Genomic DNA, 24666 nt, shown 5'->3' with positions numbered 1-24666 from the left:
TACCAAAAAATACAAACAAAAGAGGGAGATAGAGAAAGAATGTACAATGAGAGGAATGTCTTGTCAACGTCGACAATTTTCATAATTTCACACATAGACTGAATAAATAAACTTTGAAAAAAAAAAAAGAACACACCCAGAAACTGTGTACTTACAATTAGTACGTATTTCTCTCTTAAAGAAAATATCAAAATTTTACGTAAAACAGAAAAGATTCTTCAAATCTCTTTCATAATCGAAACGAAACAAAACAAGATCGATTAATGATTTCAATGAAACTTTTCTCGCAAATATCTCGATTTTATTCTTTCTTTATTTTTGCGAGGTAAAACGCGTTCGACAATTTTTCTTTATCTCTTTACGAATTCGAAGGGCATCGATGTATGTATATATATATATATATATTGCATGTGTTTGATTATAAAGTTGTAATAAAAAGTACGAAATCACGGTGACACCGTGTTTCTATCGCGAGTCTTCGTCTTCGAAAACGGAAGTCGCGGCGTCGACGGAAACGCCGCGAGTTTCGAACTTTATACACCGGTTATTGATAACTTCAGATTACGACTAAAGAAAAACAAAAATAAAAAAACGGCTATAACTTAATTACACATTAATTAGTTACACATTGTACACCGTGTATTCAACCGAAATACCCGACGATACGGACTCTCAAAGCATCAATATTTTTCGTCGTCGTCAACCGTTATCAACTAGTCATTTAAATAGGTAATCGAAGAAAATAAAAAAAAAAAAAAATAAAAAGAGGGAGGAAACGTTACACCTTAGTTTTACTATGATACAGCACTGGCATAGTCACGTAGTGTCTTTATGTACGTGTATTTGTATGCGATTCTCGTGCAAGGGTATTTTATATCCCATTGCAATGATTTAATATAAACGCGCGCGCGTATGAGTGTGAGAAGGATTCCCCTTTCTCGCCTTTTTTTCCCTCCAAATATTTATACATCTTTTTTTTTCTTTAACTTAATACGCGTGAAACTTCTGGTAATAATAGCAATGATGGTAATAATATAATAATCGTAATAATAATAATAATGATAATAATTATTAATAAGAATCAATAATAATTATATAATAATAATAATAATAATAATAATAATAATAATAATAGTAATAATATTATTAATAATAAATTCATAAGAGACAGGGAAATTAATAATAATCGTTATTATTATCGTAATAATAGTATAGTATGTACAGAACGCTTTTCACGCGAGGGTCCGTTTTTTCGGGTTTACGCATTATTCTTTTTCTCGTTTAGCTACACATTTTGATTGAACTGTACATGTTTTGGACCCTCGATTAGAAAAACTTTGTTGTGGTTTTTGTTGTATTTTTTTTTTCTTTCTTTCGTTCTTTCATTAAAAATTAACACGATTTTTTTTATATAAATCCTCCCGTACTAATTAGCAAATAGCAGCTTGTCGTGAATTTCTACTTTTTTTCATTTTTTGGTTGCGACACCGTTAATCCGCATTGTCTCGCCTGTCCTGTCAGGAAAAAAAAAAAATATGAGGGGGGTTTTTGTAATCGTCCTTCCTCGATTACGAACGATTCAGCAGATTATCCGAGGATTAATTTCTGAGAATGATCCATAAAATTTCATACCGCTTAAAAGGTACAACCTTCGGCAGCCGTAGCGAACTCTTAATAACAAATTAGCCTAAGTTAACATTACTTAACTTTTCCACTAAATTCTGTTTTTCTTCCCTTCCTTACATATACAATGGTTGTTGGTATCGTTATCTTCTTCCTCGTCTTCTCGAATATCGTAATTCTCATTTCTCGTTTCATACAGTTCGTATTTTTTTTTTTTTTCATTTTTGTTATATACTTTGCATCTCGTCACGATAATAATAATAATAGTGGTATATAATAACTGCATATAATCGCTACGCTAATAATATTTGAACTATTAATTATTAATTAACGTTAAGTATACACAACACATTTGTACGATTTCACTCAGCCTGCACGAGCAGCAGCGAGGGAAGGTAGTATTAAGATGAAAAGGTCGTATTTTAAGGGGAGTAAAAGATAGAGGCAGCAGGGCCATTGTGTTTATGTCTTTGCGTGTATGAGTGTGTTTTCTTTTCTTTCTGTGTGTACGCGTGTGTTTACGGGGCGAACGTATCAATAGTCTTTCTTGATTTCTTTTCTTTTCTTTTCTTTTTTACTGTAGAGCTTGAAATAATTATTTCTCGTCGGTTCCATCGGATTTGTGTGTTTTTTTTTTTTCTTTTTCTCGATCGAGGACACCGAGGGTTGAGGTACGAGAATACAGTAACATGTAAGTTCAAAGTGTTCGTTGAGCCTGCTGTAGAATCTTCATGGAGCATCTAGAGCAGCACCATTATATCACGCTGTATTGCTCCGGCACCTTAAACTCGAAAGTTAGAAACAGGGAACACGCTTCATCCGGATTAATTTGGTCGCACCAGTTGTGTTTGGTACTCTGACTCGTCGCGGTTGAGCATCTGGGAACGCACAAGTCGGGTCAGCGTACCGGACGTAAATAAGTTGTACCTGATCTCCACGAAGCTAGGAACGCAGAACGGATGGAGGTTACACACTCTCTCTCTCTCTCTCCTCTCTCTCTGCCTCATGACAGAGAGATGGAATTTCGGCGACACCGTTCATTCTTTTCTTGTGGAAAACGGTTCGCGATACGAAAACGAAAGCATCGGTTCGCTCATTGACGTAAGTAGGCACTAGTATTGACCGACTTCACTAACAGTCACTACAATCCTTCGACAAATTTGGAAAGTTGGTCTTGCGGCGTCATGGGCGTCACTTCACTGGAGTCCGTGCCACTAGTAGGCGGTGGTGCCGGAGACGGATGATGAGGCATGGTACCGGGGTGACCGGTCGGCGCACCTGTTCCACCGCTCAACTGTGAAAGCATCATTTCGCTTGGACCACCGAGTTCGTGTGCCGGTGAATGCGTCGGCGTACCGTGTGGTGGATGATGATGAGGCGATGGCACCGGTCCTGATCGAGGCGAAGGAACTGGCTGATTTCGAGGTGACGGGACCGGTCGCGGGGAAGGATTTGGTTGAGGAGATCGTATCGGGGGCGGAGATCGTACGGACTGCATTAGCTGTTGCTGTACAGATATCCCGGGTGGTCCCATCACGCTTTGCGGAGAAGGTACCGGTGGAGGTGTTGGTTTTAAACCCGGTTGACCGTATCCTTGTTCGCTAAACCCACCGTAACCTGAGGAAGAATACGCGGAATCGTGGCAAGCGTTAGACCACGAACCAAGCGGCTCGACCAACCTCGTTTTCTCGAGAACTAAGTGACCCTTACCGAGAAGAGACGGCCTTATCGGTCGTTGTTGACCGTAGGGAGGTGCTGGTGGTTGGGTAAATTGTTGCTGCTGCTGCTGTTGTTGTTGCTGCTGCTGCTGTTGTTGCTGTTGTTGTTGAGCCTGTTGCTGTCTCTGCATCACCAGCATTTGTTGTTTATACCACTGTGGCTGTTGCTGAACAGGTTGCTGTTGCTGCTGCTGTTGTTGTTGCTGCTGCTGCTGATTCAGCATCGCCTGTATTTGCATCCTGCCCTGTTGCTGCTGCTGTTGATGTTGCTGCTGCTGCTGTTGGTGTTGTTGCTGTTGCTGCTGAGACATCATATGCTGCAAACCAGGTTGTTGTTGGGGTTGATTAGGACCCATAGGTCCACCAACTCCTCCGCCGTATTGACCACTTTGTTGCTGAAGGGCAAGCGCCTTTTTGTTAAGAAAATCATAAGGTAATAGAAATCGTCAAAACCAAGAGTAAGGATAGCAAATAATATGGTAAATGTTAATTAATCATACCCGTTGTTTAATGAAGGCAGCCATTATCGGTGGATTGCTTTTGAGTATTTGAAGTATTTGATTTTGTTGTTCGGGAGTATGAGGATTCTTAAGTGTTTGCATAAGTTGCTGCAGTACGTGCTTGTGCATCGTGCTTTGAACCTGCGGACCGACCTGACTAACCGGACCACCACCGATAACTCCCGGTTGTCTAGACATCGGTCCACTCATTACCATCGGCTGTGCTTGGTGTTGTTGTTGTTGCTGCTGCATTAACTGCTGCGGCGTTTGTTGTCTCAAGCCAGGAGTTTGTTGCATCACCGCATTCGGCTGATACCTACTGTAAATAAAAATATTATATTGATATTCATACAACACCTGCACGAAACAACTTTCAACTAGAAATAACATTCTTCTCGTTCGACAGATTACCTTGGCGTCCACTGATCCATTGGAATGAGATGCGTACCACCGGGATTTGGCATTTGGACCGATATCGGCCGCTGTATTTGCGGCGGAGGCATCACACCACCCGTCTGTCCTCCTACACCAACCCCGACACCGACACCGCTACCTGGCGTTACTTTACCATAACCAACGTGAGGTGCCTGCTGCCTCGCAGCTTCTTCTTGCACTTGCTTAACGACCTGAAGAACGTGTGCAGGTGGTGTTTGCGTGCCTGGTTTCAAACCTATTCCAGGCTGATGCGGCGAAGGTAAATTGGTAGGACTAACTCCTGGTTTCATGGCAACACCGGTTGTCATAGTAACGTTCGAACTTTGTTGCCCGGATTGTATTGCTCCTACAGTACCTGTAGGTCTAGTATTCATCACAGCCATTCTTCTCCTACAATGAAAAAAGAAAAAAATTCCACGTTGATTTAGAATATGTATAATTCTTAATCTTCTTACTCTATTGTTATTAACATCACTGGTACCTTAACAATTGCGCTTGTTGTAATCGTTGCTGAAGCTGTTGTTGCTTCAATTTATGTTTGATGTTCGAACAGAATGGAACAAGACATTTCGTTTCCTGGCAGTGTTTAGCGTGATAACAACAAAGTGCTATCAACTGTTTACATATTGGACAGCCACCGTTTGTCTTTCGTTTACACACTTTCGTATGTTGCACTACTCTCTTCATCTTCTGACAACTGGTTAGTCGACAGTTAGCATCTCTACACTGACACGCATGCACCAATGACTGGATACATCTTTGTATCGAAAGTTTACGCGCCTCCTGTTAAAAATAAAAATAAGATACATTCATGGTACTATTTCCAATACATTTATATCTGTCAGGAAGACACTTTACCTGTGGGTTTGCTTGTTTGGCATCAGCCGGCGATGAATCATCGTCTATACCTAAACCAAGTTTCTCCATATGATGAGGATGACCATCTTTTTCTTTACAACTTATACACAGGTCAAAGTCCTGTAAAAGCATACAACATTAAACCCGTTGTAAAATTTGAAATATGTGTAAAACTGAATATTTTAATACTCACATCACAAACCGTACAGTGATATCTTGTTTCTACATGGTTCTTACAGTTATTACAAGTATAAACAAAACCTTGGTTGTGCAATTCGTATAGCATGGACATAGAACTAAATTTCGCGCGTCTTAAGGAAGAAAATTCATAATGTCTTTCCTTAGCCATTGTAAGGAAAGCATCGCGACCATCCATGAGGTCACAATTAATAAGAGGGTCGGGATCCTGAATTGGCTGAAATTTAATGAACGCATTTTTTAAACATATGTTTAAAAAAATAACATATGTAAATATGATTTTAAATACTTACTGCTAAACTGGCTGCACTTTGAGCGCTATGCAACCTAATAACAAAGAATACTTCTTTATGCTTTTCCATAGTTGCAAAAATTTTTGCGGAAAGGTCATTTCCTGTTTGAGGAGTATTAGATTTTTTACTGTTTTTCCTTTGATTCGCTTTTGACTTATTCGACTTTTTAGCTTTCTTTTGCCCTTTCTTTTTCCCATCCGGGCCCGTTTCAGAATCTTCTGATAACGAGAAAATCTGAAACAACATTATAAGGTATATAATTATTAAAAAAAGAAATATCCATCTAATTTGATACAGGAACTATAAATTATATTTACTGCATTGGCAGCGGCAGCTTCCGCGGCTTCCGCCTGTTTACGTTTCTCCTCTTCCTCTTGGTCTAATTCTTTGATACTTTCTTCTAAAACATTGGGCCAAAAGTCACCTTCAAAATATGGTAAATCTGCGGCTGACGAAAGTTTATCTTCCATCGCTTGTTTCAAGATATCCTGAAATTTACAAATAGAAATTCGTACTTTCGATTCGTATTTGGAAATTATGAACAATTATGAATTTCAATTGTCGTCTGCTAATCCTATGTTCAAATTTACTGGTTCAATAAGAACATTAGCTTTTACAGACGTTACTTTTAGTCTCACTTGACACTCGAGAATAACGATTCGTTCCCAAGTAACACGGAGACTGTATCATAGTAATTAATTACGAGAGAATATATAATATCAACCTTATAATCAAGTACGATCCTTTCAACCATGCCTTTATCCAGCATTTTCTTATACCATTCTTGTAATCTCTTAGGCTTTGGAATTTTTTGCTCTTGGGGATGGCAGTGAAAGATATAATCATCTCCTTCGGAAGGTGGACAAGCCCAAATATGAGCCATAGTGTAGCTGTATCGTGACAAACGTTTAGTTAATTCTGATAATATTTTACCATCAACTAAGGTGATTAACGCGAAACTTACCCAAGTTGTTTCGCGTAATCCAAGTAACCGAGAAGAATTTCATGATACACCGCTGTACGAAATTGTCTAGGCCGGAAAAAGTGTACAGAATCCAAGTACGCGATATAAACCCTTCGAGTATTGGGTGGCGTGCATTCGCTGCCATATTCTTGCACGTGCATGCCGAAAAAGCACACGTCCGTGCCGTCAACTTCTTCGAACGCGAACAACGCTTTCGCTCTGTACGGAAATTCCCCTGGCATATCACCGTTCTCTACGAATCTACTTCTCATTCCTGGCTTCACTTCCACAACTTTATCACTGGACGCTACTACTCTAATCGCAACTTCACCGGCACCGGCTTCTTTTTTCTTTAAGAAATTATTCACCCGAGTTTCTATATAGGTACCCAATTTAGTGACCGGTAAACGTTTAGCGTTAAACTTATTCTCTTTCCTCTTTTGTCCTTTCTTTTTCAAACAGTTATCACAAGTAAACCTTTAATAAACAATTGACAATTAAATTCTTTGATCATCTATAATTGTTTAATGATTGTTAAAGTTATTGTTATTTACCCTAAGGGCCAGATTGATTCCATGTGAAGAACACAAATCTGATGAACTTTTCTACCGCAATCTGTACACACAACAAACGGCTCCAATTCCAAGTGATCGTTCTTCATCTCCTGGAACTGTTCCTTTTTAATGGCACTGAAATGAAAAATAATTTTCTTCAATATCCGAGGACCAATGAAAGATGATGATTTAATTCAGTTTGAATTACTTACGTTTGAGGTTGCGTTGGATCGTCTCCCAATGTCACAGTGTCACCAGGAATGTCGTTGAAACATTTCTGACAGAAGGTGTATCTGTCGGAAAGACCATATGCCTTTAGACTACTGTTCCAATCAATAGTACGTGTTTAGTTCCAAATTTCAATTGGTCAATGTCATGCGTGCATCATACGAAGAGATCAATTTGTATTTCACGCCCCAATCGATGTATCCAAATGTAGAATATCCAATTTTGAGAAATATTTATTTGTATTTGCAATTATACACATGCAAGTAATGTTTTGCCAATTATATACGTTTGGTTCCGTTTCATTATTATTATTTTTTTTTTTTTGTTCCAAAAGTTGTAGAGAATCATCATTTGATGTAATTAACATTGGTGTATATATATATATACATATATTTTTTGGTTTCATTACAGTTTTTCATTTATCACAGGTATTATTGTTTGATATTTATTTTTGTTTTCATTTTAAGTGTCAGGAATCCAATTTCAATCGTCCAATTTCCAAGTAGTAATTTTTCGTGGCATGAAGTAGTAGAGTCAGAAAGAAGCAAGGGGCGCGGGCAACACAAGAAGCAAGCAGCAAACAAGGATTTGTGTGTGCGTGCGCAACCCATGGGTAGAGCGAAGGTAACATACAAAGAAGAGAAGAGTGCCATAGTTAGACACCATATAATATATACATAAATTACTTGATTGCATATACTCAAGAGTTAGATAAGTGTCTTATTAAGAAACTTCACCGTAATTTTCTAGATCTAAATTATTCATCAAGCAAAATTATACTTATAAAAAGCATCTAATTTTTGTTTTTATGAAGCTTTCATCCCCTTAAGTATATGCGTTAATAAAATTTTAACTTTAAATGTGCGAACTTTACGGGAGAAAATACATTCGTTAATGTTATAATTATGATTAAAATAGAATCTAATAAAAAAACGTGTAGGTCAGGAGACTGGCCTGTATCGACAATTATCACCGACACAGGCTAATTAGCCTGCCACTTTAATCTGGCGTATTCGGTTATAGAACACTTTCAAAAGTAAAAAAATGTACTCTTCAAGTTGAATGCGCCTAAAGGGAAATCTGGATGTCTAAAACTGAATAGGTATAAAACTAATGTCAGTATCCTTCAAAGACAGCCGGGAGTAACAGAAGTCATTAACAAGATGTCTAATTATTATCTAAGTAAAGAAGTTTCTAAAGGGCAAGATGGAGATAAAACCTACTAACATATTCCCATCATGCAGACTATTTTTCTCAATTATTAAATATAAATCCTCTTGCTGCACAGTTATTCAACTAAAATTCTTTCATATACTGACCTATTCTGATAGGAGTAGTACTTCGCGTCTCTCGGTATCGTACAAAGCTGTTTTCCATAACAACAAAGAACCTGTGGATTGAACGTGTACTTTCTTCCGCAACAATATCCTAGAGCTTGCATTACAGGGTCTATTTCTTGTTCGAAAACCTCCGATAGCTAAAATCAAACGAAACGTATTACGTAACGAAGAAACAGATATCTAACGGGCGAAGAAGACTTTAAAAAAAAGGACGCTACCTTTGTGCAATATCTGTATACGCGCGAGGTTTTACGATTGTAAAGCCAGGCATTGTCGAACATCATCCACACATCGTCAACGTACTCCCATGGATCACTATACTGCCCTGTATCCAATTTCCTTTTGATAGTAGAAAGGTCCATAGGTTTTTTAACGATATCAAAATAATCTGGAATTCCTAACGCCTGTGGATCAACAGGCTGTCTGAACGGTATGGATTCTGGATCTTGACGATAAAGTTTCTCCAAAGTTGGCATCAACGCCTGCCGCAATTCATCCGGTTTAAACAAACACAATCGTTTCTTGTCCGCCGACGTTCCACTCGGCTGTATCGGTTCAGGAACCAACGGTTTGATGTCCGGCGTCGTGGAATCTTGACCGGACATCGGCGTGACTGGCTCCTCTTTGATACCAGACGATTCCTCCTTCACGATACCCTCGCCGGAACCTTCTTCCATCGGTTCAGTTTTGATTTCAGTTTTAATAGACACCTCGTTATTAACATTCTTACCACCGTCCATCCTGTGATTCTCAGAACCATCCTCCGATTTGATTTCCATCTTCATATTCTCTTCTTTGATAGAATCCAGCTTTCCCTTATTATTATTCATTGGTGGACTAGGAGAATTATCACGGTCTAAAGCAGCTGTGATGGCAGCCATTTGCGAAGACATGGACGAAGTTCTTGGCGCGTTAAGCGCGGCTCTTTCCTGGGACGTCATACCTTTCCCAAGATTTGCGAGCCCTGCCGGGGATGGCGTGGTGGCAGGGTGAGGAGGCGTTTGATTCGCGGATACCGTCTGATTTGGAGTCATTAAGGAAGGAACTAATGGCGTGTTAGGCGTGGAAGTGGTTGATTGAGGACCGTTCGTCGCTGTCGCTGGACTGGGACTAGGCCCGCTGGAAGCGGGAGGTGGTATCGTTTGAGGAGTCGAGGTACTGATACCGTTGTCGTTAGGTGTTGAAACGGACAGAGGCCGACTACTGTTAAATTGATTTTGTTGCTGACTATTTTGTTGTTGTATGCCACTGAAAGGTGATGGTGCTTGCGGCATGGACGTCGTCGTGGCACTTTGATTCGAAGTGCTCGTTGGTTGTTGTTGCGATTGATTCGATTGTTGTTGTTGAGCTTGCGATGGCTGCTGCTGCTGCTGCTGCTGTTGTTGCTGCTGCTGCTGCTGCTGTTGGTGTTGATGCGCAATTGCTGCTTGCGCTGCTTGTGCCTGAGAACAACTTAACTGAGCCAACCTAACTTTCATCAGATCAGGAAACTGGTGTTGATTTTGTACAGGAGAACTGTTAGGTAAGCCGGAAGTGCCGTTCGAGTTTGGAAATTGACTAGTTGTTGCAGACGTAGTTGTTGTCGTTAAACTTGCTTGTGACATCTGTGGTTGTCCGAAAGGACTGAGGCCAGGATTTGGAACGACGTTAGGGTTAGAGGATGCCTGCCCGTTTGGACTAGGACCTGGTGGGCCAACTAAAATTCCTTGCTGCTGCTGCTGTTGTTGTTGTTGTTGCTGCTGCTGCTGTTGTTGCATTTGTTGTTGAACTTGAGCCTGGGCCTGAGCTTGGGCCTGAGCCTGAGCCTGAGCTTGGACTTTGGTTTGGGCTTGAACTTGAACTTGTTGCTGTTGTTGCGTTTGTTGTTGTTGAGGAAACTGCATTCTATTGTGCGGAATGCTCATTGCAGGTAAAGTTCCAAGTTGTCCCATTGGCGAATGACTTCGTAAACTAGGGGTAACTGTCCCGACTGGTCTCGATGGTGGAACGGTGCCGACAACCGGCGGAGCGCACGGCCTTAGACCCGAACCGGACGTTCCGGAAGGCTGAGGTTGTTGCTGTTGTTGTTGAGCTTGTAACTGTTGTTGTTGCTGTTCTTTCCGTTTCTGTCGTTTCTCCTCCAATTCCTTCTGAATTTTGTATATTTTTTCAGCGAGTAAATGATAATATTCCGATCTCGAATTAGCCATTTCATACATATCACCTTCAACCTTCCTCGCGTACGCAACCAGATTGTGCATTCTTTTGTCCAGCATGGCTTGCGGATCAGGAGTTGGAAATATTGCTTGAACCAATTTATGAACAAGGTGATTTCTAAGATCTGGAGTGATAGACTGATGCCAATCCTTTGTTCCCTGCACCGGTGTCGCTGTTACTTGACCTGGTTGAAGTCCAGCTGGAAGCTGCAGGCTAGCCAGTCTGTTCTCAGGAACGTTAAGCTGTCCCGAATCGTTCAAACCAAATAATTGTTGCATGTTAACAGACTGTTGTATGTTCGCGGCAACTGCCGCTACAGCAGGCGTGGGCCCGCTGGTAGGTGCTGCCTGGTTACCAGCTACTCCAACTGTGTTAGGATCAGAATTTAAAGGAAGAGACACATTTGGAGCGACTACTTGTTGTCCAGCTCCAACGACTGACTGACCGGGTGCAGGCTGAGTTTGAGGTTGAGCTAGCCTAACGTTTCCAATCGAACCGGGAGCTCCCTGCATGGTCGGCGCTGGCATTCTTCTACTGACACACTGACCAGGCACCATACCAGACGTCGTCGTAGGACACTGAATACCTAAAGCATCGTATGCTCTTCTCATCTCGGTCGGACTTGGATTTGGTTGACTATTTGGTTGTGTTGTAGATACTGCGGCAGCGTTTGTCGTTTTATTCTTATTTGCTTGCTTCAAAGGTAAACAGACCGGACAGTCGTTACGATTGCAATGTTTCCAATGGCTAATAATTTGTCTCGAGGAGCTACAGTGTGGCACTGTACAATTCTTTCCTAATTGACAAGATGTCATATGCGTCAAAACATTTTTCATAGTTTTACAATCCGGCAACGAACATTGCCAGCCAACGTCGCCGTTCGCTTGACTTTGCCGTCGTTGACATTTATGCGCATGAAGAAGAAGAACTAATTGTTGTTGAATAAGTTTACGCTTTTCTGGATCGGTGGTTGATTTTGTTGCACCTAACGAATTATAAAATTCATTTAAATTTCTTTAATCAACGGTTACTTTATTTGAAATTAGAAACGAATACTAACTAGTCGGAGCTCCAGCGCCAGGTAATTGACCCTGAGTAGCCTGTTGCGGGCCAGGTTGTCCTCCGCTTGGTGCACCAGACTGAGGTTGAGCCGGACTCGGAGCAGGTGGTTGAGCTTGTTGTGCCATACCACCTTCCTGACCTCCCACAACATTCGTAGAACCAATGGGACCTGCAGTCCCACCGAATCTACCAGCTTGCATAGCAGTCATATTTGTTCCCACTCCTTTTTGCTGGGGTGCAACAACCCCGACAGGACTGTTAGTACAGACAGGAACGCCAGGGCCTTGCCCGCTAGCTGGAGATCCTTTTAAAAGATTAAACATTTAAAAACGCTATCCTACCATTTATAAATCGTATGTATACATACCATAACCATAAGGACTGGACGCACCAATCTGTCCCATATTCGGCATATTCGCCATATTTGGAGGAGCTTGCATTCGTGGTCCTCCTTGTCCAGGACCAACAATACCGACTTGATGTACTTGTTGATGCGGACTTTGACCCCGCGTTGGACCTACCATATGAGCTTGTTGCTGTTGTTGCATTGCAACAGCTCTAGTATTCATTATTCCAGGTCCATTTTGCAACTGAGCAACACCATGCGCTCCACCTGGGTGATGAATTCCTTGAGTATTGGGACCCATCATAGTTACCTTAAAATATAAAGAAACAATTGATCATGTATACTATAAAGATCAATCTATTTTGATAAAAGTAGAAATTCTATTAAAACCTACAGTATTTAAAGGTTGTTTGTTCAAACTGTTTGTTACAATTAAACTTCCTCCTGCCATTCCCCCCATATTATTATTTCCACTAGCACTGCTGGTCATAACTAGGCCAGAATTCATTCCACCTGGCATTGACATGGTAGGATTACTTCCCGCCATGCTCATCGATGATTGAAGGCTTCCCATCGAATTTGCGATAGACATTTGATTATTTGCCAAAGAACTGGCTATGCTACTAGGTAAATTTCCCAGGCTCACGACCATTTGAGGATCTACTACTTTAGAGACAGAAACATTTGGTGGAGATTGCATGTTTGGACTTTTATTACCCAAAGTACCAGTGGTCATTACTAAAGAATTAGCAACCAAGTTCTTGTTGCCCTGTTTCAACAAAAGATGAAAATAAATAATGAAAATATTTCATTCAAATTCTGTACATACAAGTAATACATATATATTTTACATATACGAACTTGTTGTTGTATTAAGTGATGTGAAAGTTGTTGCTGTTGCTGTACATGCTGTCTGAGTTCAGAGTCAAGGGCACCATTTTGCTGCCCTGGTCCTGGGCCTGTCGCGGGTGGTTTAGCACTCTCAGTTGCAGAACCCCAAGAGCCCGTTGACAACAGATCATCAGGAAGATCATTTTCAAGATCAAACATATCTGTGTTTGTTATGTAATCTGAGAATAAATATTTACATTAATGATTACTATTTATTGTATGTAATGCTGTAAAAAAATACTGGTTACTACAAAAGTAAAGCATTAATAATACCATGGCTAGAGGAAGTATACAATAATAACACGTCTGTTATACTTTCAATCTAAATACATTTTCCAACTACAATGCTTATAAAACTTTAATATTGTAGGAATTTAAAATCACTTTTCTAGATAACCAGTCTTTAACATTTAGGTTCAGATTATGATTGAATTAGATGTAACAGATACCATAGAGACCAAAAAACCATTAGTAATATTATAAAGATAAGGTTCAGCACCGTCACCATAGCTTTTATCCAAAGATTTAATAGTAAGATCTTCGTACTACCGTATAACATTTAATGCATGTTGTAAAATATACCTGCATGTAAATCTACACGCACATATATGCACACATGCACACACTTTTTAACACTTGCATACATATCGTGTTTCAAATAATAAAAAAATTGCATTTATGCTAATTAAATTAACTTACAGTATTTGAAATATATATTTTTCACGTACAAGTATTTCTCTGACTTACTTGACTATTCAAAACTAACCATACAACAACGGAGAAAAAAGGGGTCAAATGCAAATATTCAAAAAAGAGATAAAAGAAAATAAAACAAAAAAAAAATTCTACAACAAACTACATATAAATATAAACAAATACATAAATAAATAAGACATGAGACATACACTGCGTGAGCGTAACTTAAAGTTATTTGTCCTATAGCGGAATAACAATTTCTTCACAATAAAGACGTGCTAAACTACAAAAGCAGCAAAGCTACTGATGGCAAACTTTAGAGTAGACAATCATGCGAAGAAATCAGAGTCACTCTAAAGAATATTTACAACTGTTTGTAAATGGAATAGTTTTCAATGCTTTAATATTAACAAAAAAAAAATAAAAATAAAGTTTCTGAAACTCGTATAAAATATTGTAAATCACTTTGTGAATTTATTTAATTTATTATATCAATCACCTGCAAAGTACAGAAGTATATACAAAACATTATCTCTACCTACCTAGTTAATTATACTTTTCATTTAAAAACTATCATAAAAACATTATGTCAATTAATATAATTTCATCCTGGTGTAAAGTTTCTATAGCTCTGTGCATGTGTGTCGCATGTCCATATCATGTTTATTACTTAGATACACTTTGTACATTTAAAACTTATGATATATTAAAATTTTCATACAATACATTAAACCACTATGCGTGTATACATTATTTGTTTTACAATGTTTTTAAAGTGATCCAATTTTTCTCCAGTATTTTATTTAAGATAATATATTTCTTACATTTATTTATATCAAAACAAGTAAAAATACAACCCTTTTATTAATTTCAACTTGTATAAATAGCAACAATAACTATACGAACCATAGTGACAATATGCTAAAACTATTACATACTTTCTAAAAAAAAAAACATATTAACTATCTATCTGGAAGATTATGACATAAACTGGAATTAATCAAACGACTTTGTAACTTTATGGTACCAATAAATGAGATGAATGGACAGACAAACAAACTCTGTAGTGCTGGACTTAGTATTTTTCAACTTTTTGCTGGGTTTTGTATTAATATTTACTTCTTTTCTGGACGGTATGGTTGTTCCAATGTGGCTGCAGCTGATGCTGTTGCAGATGTAGCTGTTGTGGCGGGCCCTGCATTTGTTGCATGTTACCACTGCCACCTCCCCCGTAGTTTGTATAAGCATGGTGCATCATTAGAGGCGCCATACCCACTACATATATCACAGTTTTTATTTCAGACTGTGGAAAAACTGTCTATGCTTTCTGGATCACAACTTTTAAGTAGCAGAAACAGCCTAATCCGTCTTTTATACAAAACTAATGTACATAACTGAATTGATAGAAATTTTTTTTTTCTTCAAAGACTATGTCTGCCACTTACTTTGTGTAACCTGACTAGATTTTGCGATTTATACATCAAGTATTTAAGTGTCATGATCATGATTTGATTTTATATGAGATTACATGAAATATTACTGAGTTCAGAAACTGTTAAAGTAATATAAAATAGCGCTTAAAGAAAATAAGGATAAGAAGATAGTTAGCGCATCAATCATGCCAGCATAATATTCTTTGTAATTATTATCCAAAACTTCCATGCATTCGTCGTGCACTACAAAAATCAAATAAGAACTAAGTCTAAAGTTGACTAAAAAAAATTTACAAAATATTATTATTTTATAATGTTAAATTTGTCTAAGAGAAAGAACATGCAATAAGACAGAAGTTATAGATTATTGAGATGCAAACAGTTACTTTAGGTAACACTGACTATGTCTATAACCTCTGAGCAAAATTTATACATTACATGCAAATTGTTTATTGTTTAACATTAATAGCTTCACAATGAAATAAACGATAATTGAGTGATTGTTTTATCACTGAATCTCATATCTGAATGGTGATTAATTGATAGTAAAGTATTATATATCAAAACATGTAGTACACGGTAGCACTGTGTCACAACAAAGCATTACTGTTTCTCAAATATTGTTTTTCATAAATAAAATACATAATAAATTCACTTAAATGTCTGGTCATTTTGACAGATAAGTTTAGACAATGAAGTTTGTACAATTTGCAATGTAGTGTAATTTCCACGACGGTATTTCTTCAATAATTTAGGTTAGTTTATAAACAGCTAACTAACAGCCAGATACAAATTTCATCCGTTAAACGCATCAATGAAGCAAAGAAAGCTGTATTTCGAGGATTTTAAGATACGCTGAATACAGGGCCCCTGTCAAAGGATGACACTTTGTAACTTAGAATAAAACGATCAGCTACAACCACAACACTTTCCTAAAAGTTCAAAAATGATATAACATGTGGTAAATAGATCATTGTTGTTTCGATACAATCTTCGACAAGAAGAATTGCATTAACAAAGAGGAAATACAGGGGGTGCATCTCTTAAAGAAAAACCGAAGCATGGACATGTGATAATTTTGCTCAAAGGTTGCACCCGTCAACAGATTGACAGTATGCCTTTGATAAACGGCGGGCATATTTTTCTCAATGACACAAGATACGTGCAGATCGCGTAATTGAAAAGAGGAAAAAAAAAAACTTTTATGCGCTACTTGCAACGTTTATCCCTGAAAGGTTAGTCGCGGTACGACTGTTGACTTAATCCACCAGTTTGTAAGATGAAATCAAAGTAAGAACTTACCCGCGGAGTCCGAAGTTCCTTGAAAAGGATCTCCGAGCTTCGGCCGCTTATTCGGCGGGCCGTCCACCAGGTGGTCGGCCATGGTTTCTTTTTAGGGTTAATTCTTTCTTCTTTCAGGCTATTTACTGTTGGTAGCAAATAAGCGGCGGCGGCGGCAGCAAGTCGGGACGACCGCACGCACGCACGCACGCAGGCAGGCACGCACGCAGGCACGTATACACGGGTACACAGAGACGGGCGAAATGGTGCACTACGCCACTAGAAGACCGCTGCTGCTGATGCTGTTACTATTGCTATTGCTGCTTCCTCTATTTCAGTGAAGCCGCGAAAATTCACCAAGCTTATAGGGTATTCGCAGGCATGACAATAATAATGAAAACCGCGGCGCGTGGAGCGTCCCCGAGCACGCTTCGGTACACGATCAACCATTGGGCATCGTCGGGGGTACGTCGAACCCCGCGCTAAAGCCCACACACACAGTAAATTTTTCAACGGGCGCACGGGCCACTCGCGCGAGGACGAGACAGGCCGAGAAGTTAACAGGACTATCGGTATTGCAATCCGAAGGATCACCACCGCGATTAAATGCACACACTATCGAACGAGTCCTCACGTTTAACTTGCTTTAGTCGGTCGCACACTACTCGTCAAACACTCGAGTGTGGCGGACTGGCTGCGCGCACGGCGCTAGCTCGCAGCAACGATATCGCTCTCGAGGCCCGCTGGCACCATCTTCCTCTCCTCTTCTCTCGCCTTAGCACACTGCGACACAGGGCGCGCGAACGATCACCGCGAACGCGGGTCGCTTTCCCCACACATTCGAGGCAATCACGGACGCCAGGAGGCGAAGACGATCAGATGAGTCGGCTCCGGGGCGGCCACCGCGCGCCACAGAAATTCGCTCGGGAAAAGCGATCGCGAGAGTTCCGCACCGCACGAGTATCGGCTAACGTAAAATGGCGGCTGCTGTTGACGAGAGTTTTTCTACGCTTGTCAGAAAATGTCCGACTGGCTCCGTATGGTTACCGTGACGTTAGACCTAATATCTGATTGGTCCGATTCATCACGTGACCAAACTACTACCTGCGATTGGTCCAACTGCTGCGAGGCCACGAACGCTATGGTTACGTTCACGCCGCCGGTCCAACAGCCACGGAAACTTCGTTTATGCCTTTGCCACCATTTGATAATGGCCGGTTTTGCATGGTGGTTGTAAGGTACTTTCAACTGGATTTCGAATTATTACGATAATATATTTACATCAAAGTTCAACAGTATCATTTCTACGCTTTCAATAATGAACTGTATCATTCTTTGTTTCAGTGGTGTTTGTAACTTATCGTACTTGAAAAGGTCCTAGCCTAATTGTTTCCTGTTGCCGGAAAACATTGCATCAGTGGTTCACACAATTTGTTATTTTGCATTTTGAACATAAATATATCGAAATTTTTGTGCACCCTATTATCTTATATAGGTATAAGTTTAAATTTTGCTTGATTTTATCTTCATCTTAGATATAAAGACTTCATAGTGTATTATAAATAAAACATTTTTTGAACATAAATCATATTGATATCATATTAAAATTCTTTTATAATTTTCATTGTGCTCAATTATAGTAACGTGTTTCATTCAAGTAATATATAAAAATTTGTTACTTGTTTAATAATATCAGTCTTGTTGATAAATCAGACGTATCAAATTATTTTTATTACAAAAAATTATATTAGTAATTTTTTTTATACCAAACAAAAGTTATTCAATTATTTAAGATTTATTGAAACTGATAAAATAGTTTTAATACTACTTAGAACCACCAAAAAATTATTTTTGTACACATATTTTAATTGGTTATTGATTAATGTTCAGAAATTATGTATATAAAATCTATTTCTACATTTAATTGAAAAATTAAAATACGTTGCTTGTGATAGATTCAAAATTAACGTTAGTTTCATTCAAGTTCATCTTTTCTGAATGAAGATCAAGTAGGCGGTAGTACTTGAGCGTTGAGAAAAATGAAAAAATATGTTTGCTAATACGTTTACAAAGTCAAGAGAGTCAAGGGGATGTTATTACAAGATGGCCAGAGATTTCTCGATCGACAGGTTAAAAGGAAGAATGCATAAGTATAAGGTGGGGAGAATGCGTTGCGCAGAACATCCTCTCCGAGAAAGAGAATCTCACTCGAGGGATAGGTGCGAACGGCACGCGACCCGCCGCACGCATATATTGTGCGTGAACTTGCTTCCATCTCCCTTTTCTTTCTTTCTTTCTTCTTTGCACTTTACTTTTCTCTTTCGGTCATACGTTTGTCGTGCACGCGCGCGCGCGCGCGCTTACACGATAGTGTCAGATACAGAAAATTGTGTAAAGAAAGAGGTGAAACGTGAGAAGAGAGGGAGTATTGGAAATGGGACGGGAACTGGATGACGGCGTGGCAGCAGCCACCTAGCCACCCATCTCACTGACAGCGGCTCTTTGTAGAGCGTTGCTAGTCGTTTGCTTCGCGTAATTTTCTTTCACTACAGATTTTATTCTTTCACCGATCTATCAGTTATATAGGAACACGTAAAATGAATGTTTTTTAATAGGAATTTTCACAATATTCAGTATTCGTTAATAGTTTTAACGTTTAAATCTGCAATGTGTATTCAGAGATTTATCATCAACGTTTCAATGTTGCGAATATCTTCTTGATTTGCCAATCTTTCTTTGTAAATATATTGCTTGTTTTCGAATTGAACACGATCGTGAATGATTTCTTCGTAAGATTGTTGGATGCAAATAAAATATAATGAAATTATCATAAATACAGACAGAAATCATGAAAATCTGTTGATAGTCTTTATCCAAGTATTACGTAACTATTCACTAAATAAACAATATGCTTTAAAACGTTTAACAGTGTTACGCCACCAAGATTTTTCACTTTTGATTTATCGTTTGAATATATTCAATTAATTAATTTTTCGTTATATCTTTTCATTATACTTCGTATTCCGAGAGATCAATCGGCAACTATAAGATACTTTATCCCTTGAAACTACGTTTTAATTATGTATATATTTCTACGACCGAATGGTAATAAAAATATCAACGAACGGTGCATTGACCGATTCTAATACTAGCCCCTGCAATAATGCATTAAAAATATATTTAAAAAGGAAGTCCGAGATTAATTGACATTAGTACTGCATTTCGATTATTACAAACGGAATGGATTATTTTCACGCAAGCTTTCTGTTACTGATATCACTGCCGTTGTCTACCATGATAACGGACACAGTTTTCCTAATCTTTACGATACGATTCGATATGGTCCCATTTTATATTATTTACAATAATTAAAAACTTGTTTCGTTATCCATTTGTTCTAAAGGAAAAGAAAGTGCATGTTTTTACCATAAAATAACTCGTGAAAATATTTTAATATTTATCCAATGTCAATCTATTGATTGTGTATTCGGGTAATAAAGCAAATGTAATGGATTAAAGAAGCAAGGACATGTCTTAAATTACCACAGCTATTATTGTTGTATTTTATATTATATTTTTTTTAATACAGTATAATTTCATAGCATTACTGAAAAGTATGTGTTCGAAAAAGGAGAAGTCGAAATTTTATTGGCGGTTCAAAGTAACTTTATAATAACCATGAGTTAAAGAAGCAAGGTCAATTATGTTCAAAACATTTTAACGTCATTCGTTCCAAAAAGAGTACTAACCACTTTTAGATAAGTGTCTAGCGGGCTAATGATCGTAAATCAAAGATGACACCAGCCCTGCTCGAATATCCGTTTCGCGGATGTAAGTACCTTTCGCGGTCGATAAAAGTACCTTTTTTCTTTGAGATATATACGAAAAGTTACTTAAACTTTCATTTGATCGTACCTACTGAACGGAAGCGGCCCGATTTAATAAACAAGGAAATAGTTTTAAAACCACCACTGAAGTTTTTATGAAAATGGTAAATTGTAAATTTTGTATCTCGGATATAATACGTGAATTTGTTAAAAATAAAATATAAAGAATATTCTGGAATTCACAAAAAATTATAAGATTCGACATGTGATTTTATATCTGCTTAGAACTTATTTTGATTAATTATTATTCCATTTTACGCTTATAATTTAAAATGTACTTATAATCTTGCGATTATTAATATTAAACATAATTTTTTCAATAAATTAAACACAAACGAAAGGATTTATTTGAAAGGAACGGTATTTTAATTCAAAAAGAAAAATCAATATCATTTCTGGTATATCTAATAAGAGTACCCAAACCTCGCTCTTTTATAATAACAGAAAGTACATTTTGATAACAATACACAACATTTCTTATAAATAATCTTACACAAAGTTGCTATTAATTGATGTTTGTAGCTATCAACACACCATCATAGAAATTTGTTAACACTCTATCTAACATAAAAGATACAACAATGTTTCTGACAAACTATTCTGAAACAATGGGATTAAAATTCTTTGCTGTTAATCAATAAATCAAATATATGTAATATATATATAGAAAAGTAGAACATACTACATAACTGTGTTTGTATAAAATAAACTTGGTCAGATGTTTCATTCAAATTTTACTCTGAGTAAAATCTTTTCATACGAATTATAGATAATAAATATATAAAAAAATATGCACCGATTTTATTATTTAGAAGGTGGAATAATAAAATTACAATGCAAATATTTGCAGAAAACTCAGTCTCTTATTATATGCTGATTGTATCAGTGAAAAAGATTGAGTGGATATGATCTTTGTTGCAAAAAAAATGCAATTTTCTCAATAATACCGCTTTCTACAGTTCAGATTTTGATAAACTATTATTATCATACATAAATGCAAAGTTTTGAAACAGTTTATAAAATTTTGTTCGGTAGGAATGATGTAGAATCAACTTGGCTTAAATAAACTGAAAATATTTCAGTATAACATCATTCACAAGTTAATTTTTGTAAATTGACATATAAATTTTTATACAAATTACAATATTTTTTGCTTTCTGCAATAATTTATAGATCAATGAAAATCGTAGTAAAATTGTTTTGCAGTTAAAGCAATCTAACTCCATTAAATCGTATGTAGTATTTTTTGCATTAACAACGTTTTTATTATAAATAAATGTTATTATCTTTAACAGCACAGTTTAAAAAAACGCATTTTTGAAAAATTCAAACTTGTCTTTCAGTTCAACGTTAACTATAAATATTGGTTTATTATAAAAATCGTACTAATTAAAGTATTAGATAAAATAAGATTAATTACACGAATAATTAAGATATTTAGAGAATCCTTGCATTCTAATGTTATACAGTATATGTGTATGTACCTAGGTAGGTGTAAGTTTGTTACTTTCTCTTAGTTTAAAAAGTAAAGAACGAGTAGCGTTACAAACAATGTTCCGTATGTAAATATTAACTACTTTTAAAAAGTTGCCATCTCTAAACAATAACAATTTGCATGGTGTATTAAAATTTACAGCAAGTTTTACAGAACATACCTTCACTTCTATTCGTATAAAAAAGACTAGTAAATATTTATCACTTTTGATAAATTTTTAACTCGGAATTTTAATTTAACCTGCTGTTAAGAAACTTACATACTCACGTATCATTTTAGATAAGTCCGATTTTTCGTTCACGTTTTTCTAAACCGAACCTAGTTTAATATAAAGTGAAGTTATATGCTGAAAGTTATCGCGTTATAACAAAGCAGACTGTTTTTAGCTTTAGAAATGCTATATACTTTTTGTAGTACAAATATGCACGATACCGCATTAATTTAATATTAAACTTCAAATGCATGTCAAATATAACACCGTTTTGTTAATTTTTTACAGATATCAAATACATGTATGTAACAAATGCTATGCGACAGAACAAAGACAATAGCACAAACAAAGTTTTTCAATAATGGAATATAGTTCAAATGTTATCTGTCTTATGCCTAGCGCCAGTTTTAATGATCTGTAAGAAATCTTTTGTACATATATAAAAACATTATACTATATGAGCATCCTTATTGACTGGAAAATTGGATACTCAAAAAAAGTCTTTGCATGTAACATTAGTTTTGAATCTTTATATGCTTTTAACTTGATCAAAAGATACCACTTTACTCTTTATTTCATTATGATGTAGTAAAATATTCAGATGAATGTCCACAAATACATTCATGAGCCACAAATTTTAAGAGTTTTTTTTAATGATGGTATGTGCGCAATAACTTTTTGAAACTGTTTGGTATTTGGTGTACAATCAAGTGGTCAATCATTCTTTGACTTTGTATCAATTCCCTGATCAGATTTGGTTTCACTTTCTTGCTGTTCAGCTTTCGATTCAGTCTCTTGTTGGCTACCCTCGTCTTCTTCGTCAGAATAATTTGTAGGTGCTTCGCCAGGTTTAAGTAATTTTCCCACATAATCATATTTTTCTAAACGAAGAAAAGATATTAATACTGATAAAGTTCTAAAAATGTTTTGTTTCATATTTTTCAACGAATAACCACCTTTAAACTGTTCTTCCCATTCTTTAACAGAATTCATTTGGGCTGTGTCCAAATCACTTAAATCATCATATTCATCTTTTGTTTCCAGTATAAATGTTGCTAAGCCTCTGCTAGCATCACGACCGCTAAATGCTGCATAGGTACCACCTGTAACAAAATTAATTAAAAATATATATATAATATAATTTTATATTATAAAACTATGATATTAACAATTATAATGAGATATTTAAATATTTTTTTTTTGCTTTTCATATCAATCTACCATAGTTTAACATAGGCTATCTAGTAAATCCGTATGTTTGAATTGAATATTGCAGATTGACCTCAGTAGTTAACAAAATGTTAAATTCATCAATATGGTATGATATCATAACTTTAGCAAATTATTATCACCATCTGGTGATGTTTCTAAATTTTTTTTTTTTACAAAGATCCAAGTTTACAATAACCAATAAAAATGTAAATTACTCGTAAATTAAATACAAATATTAAGAGTTTTACGACGAAGCAATTGTAATACGACGACGAAGCAGTTAAATGATCGCACAAAATAGATCATTCAGAAGACGTTTAATCCTTACCAGGGCCATAAAATTTGGCACCCCGTGTACAATCGTAAACGCTGCCATTAACTGCAATTAATATTCGCCCATCTGGTCCTGTACCATCATACTTTTTCAATTCTTCAACAGTAAAATCACGTCGCAATTTGGGGAGCTTCTTTACTTCTTCTACAGGTTCTTCCACCTTCGTTTTGCTTTTAACGATTTTGTAGACCAGCAATGCAATTACAGCTACTAAAATAAGATTAACTGGACTCCTTACAATTTCACCTATGAAACTTGAAAGCAATTGTTGGCTTTCTTGCCCGACAGAAGTCGAGGTGGAACCCGGCGAGTCATTCTTCTCCGCCATTTTGACCACCAGCTCTCAATTGATGAAAAAATACGATGACTTTGCTTACTTACTATCGATTAATTTGTTTTTAACATTCACTGAATGTTTCAGAAGAATTTCAAAGCAAACCCTCAAAATTGCGAATTAGTATCTTCTAAATATACCCCTTAGAAACGAGTCGCGTGCAACCTCAACCGCGTACTACTGACATACCGGCGCTGGCTACTCTTGCACCTACACTGCTGATTATATTTGCATTGACATACACTATCCCACTTACTAAGCCGTATGGAGATAACCGAATAAATTTTTATTCATTGCTACAAATACGATAGAAATAGTGAAAAAGCACTAATTCTGATGCTCTTTGCTTAGAACCTGTAACAATAACTAAACATTAAAAAATTCCTGCATTGAAATAGCATTTGATAAACTTTATTATCATCGTTCGTCATTATTATTGAAATAAAAATTGGATTATCAACGTCTCAATATCGATACTGATATCAGTTATTAAAATTCTTATGGAATTTTTAACGTACTGCTTGCAAATCAAAATTGTAAATTTAGCACATGCGTGTAAAGGACGTCCCGTTAAAAC

The 24666-nt window shown here is 37.0% G+C and overlaps 2 protein-coding genes and 1 long non-coding RNA gene across 12 annotated transcripts; 1 reads left to right on the top strand and 2 right to left on the bottom strand.

The window, feature by feature from the left end:
* Positions 1 to 1176: 1176 nt before the first annotated feature.
* LOC114876133 (histone lysine acetyltransferase CREBBP-like) lies at positions 1177 to 16725 on the bottom strand. Of its 10 annotated transcripts, none has more exons than XM_029187245.2 (21): positions 16638 to 16725; positions 15022 to 15177; positions 13177 to 13385; positions 12710 to 13084; positions 12337 to 12625; positions 11968 to 12273; positions 8930 to 11892; positions 8691 to 8848; positions 7356 to 7466; positions 7144 to 7278; positions 6590 to 7066; positions 6350 to 6515; positions 5943 to 6113; positions 5626 to 5868; positions 5328 to 5549; positions 5135 to 5254; positions 4758 to 5059; positions 4253 to 4666; positions 3842 to 4160; positions 3334 to 3751; positions 1177 to 3240 (listed from the first exon to the last, which is right to left on the bottom strand). In XM_029187245.2, exons 1-21 carry the CDS (start codon positions 16717 to 16719, stop codon positions 2765 to 2767), a joined length of 8112 nt encoding a protein of 2703 aa, XP_029043078.2. In that variant the 5' UTR covers positions 16720 to 16725; the 3' UTR covers positions 1177 to 2764. The 10 variants fall into 10 exon arrangements, with proteins under 10 accessions (XP_029043078.2, XP_029043080.2, XP_029043070.2 ...); XM_029187247.2 differs by having other exon boundaries at positions 5626 to 5859; positions 7356 to 7463; XM_029187237.2 differs by having other exon boundaries at positions 1177 to 3751.
* Positions 16726 to 17762: 1037 nt separating this feature from the next.
* LOC123988391 lies at positions 17763 to 18201 on the top strand. Its single transcript, XR_006829981.1, has 2 exons — positions 17763 to 17854; positions 17961 to 18201. It is a non-coding gene; the product is annotated as an uncharacterized LOC123988391 (long non-coding RNA).
* A 2691-nt stretch (positions 18202 to 20892) lies between these two features.
* Positions 20893 to 24440, bottom strand: LOC114876167 (membrane-associated progesterone receptor component 1-like). The gene is made up of 3 exons (XM_029187337.2): positions 23750 to 24440; positions 23166 to 23312; positions 20893 to 23090 (listed from the first exon to the last, which is right to left on the bottom strand). The coding sequence occupies exons 1-3, from the start codon at positions 24081 to 24083 to the stop codon at positions 22924 to 22926; spliced, it is 648 nt and encodes a 215-aa protein (XP_029043170.2). The 5' UTR covers positions 24084 to 24440; the 3' UTR covers positions 20893 to 22923.
* Positions 24441 to 24666: the final 226 nt, after the last annotated feature.

This window comes from Osmia bicornis, chromosome 1, assembly GCF_907164935.1.
Source record: "Osmia bicornis bicornis chromosome 1, iOsmBic2.1, whole genome shotgun sequence".
In the NCBI taxonomy this organism is placed as follows: domain Eukaryota; kingdom Metazoa; phylum Arthropoda; class Insecta; order Hymenoptera; family Megachilidae; genus Osmia; species Osmia bicornis.
This window is presented reverse-complemented; position numbering and strand designations above follow the sequence as displayed.

What these genes read in the sequence shown, in the direction of transcription:
- LOC114876133 (XM_029187237.2), bottom strand. Translation starts at nt 16,719, where the DNA reads ATGGCCGACCACCTGGTGGACGGCCCGCCGAATAAGCGGCCGAAGCTC. An exon ending in ACAAACAACCTTTAAATACT is followed by an intron (nt 12,626 to 12,709) that starts GTAGGTTTTAAT and finishes TTATATTTTAAG; the next exon opens with GTAACTATGATGGGTCCCAA. An exon ending in GAATCAATCTGGCCCTTAGG is followed by an intron (nt 7,067 to 7,143) that starts GTAAATAACAAT and finishes TGTTTATTAAAG; the next exon opens with GTTTACTTGTGATAACTGTT.
- LOC114876167 (XM_029187337.2), bottom strand. Translation starts at nt 24,083, where the DNA reads ATGGCGGAGAAGAATGACTCGCCGGGTTCCACCTCGACTTCTGTCGGG. An exon ending in TGCCAAATTTTATGGCCCTG is followed by an intron (nt 23,313 to 23,749) that starts GTAAGGATTAAA and finishes ATTTTGTTACAG; the next exon opens with GTGGTACCTATGCAGCATTT. An exon ending in ATGGGAAGAACAGTTTAAAG is followed by an intron (nt 23,091 to 23,165) that starts GTGGTTATTCGT and finishes TTCTTCGTTTAG; the next exon opens with AAAAATATGATTATGTGGGA.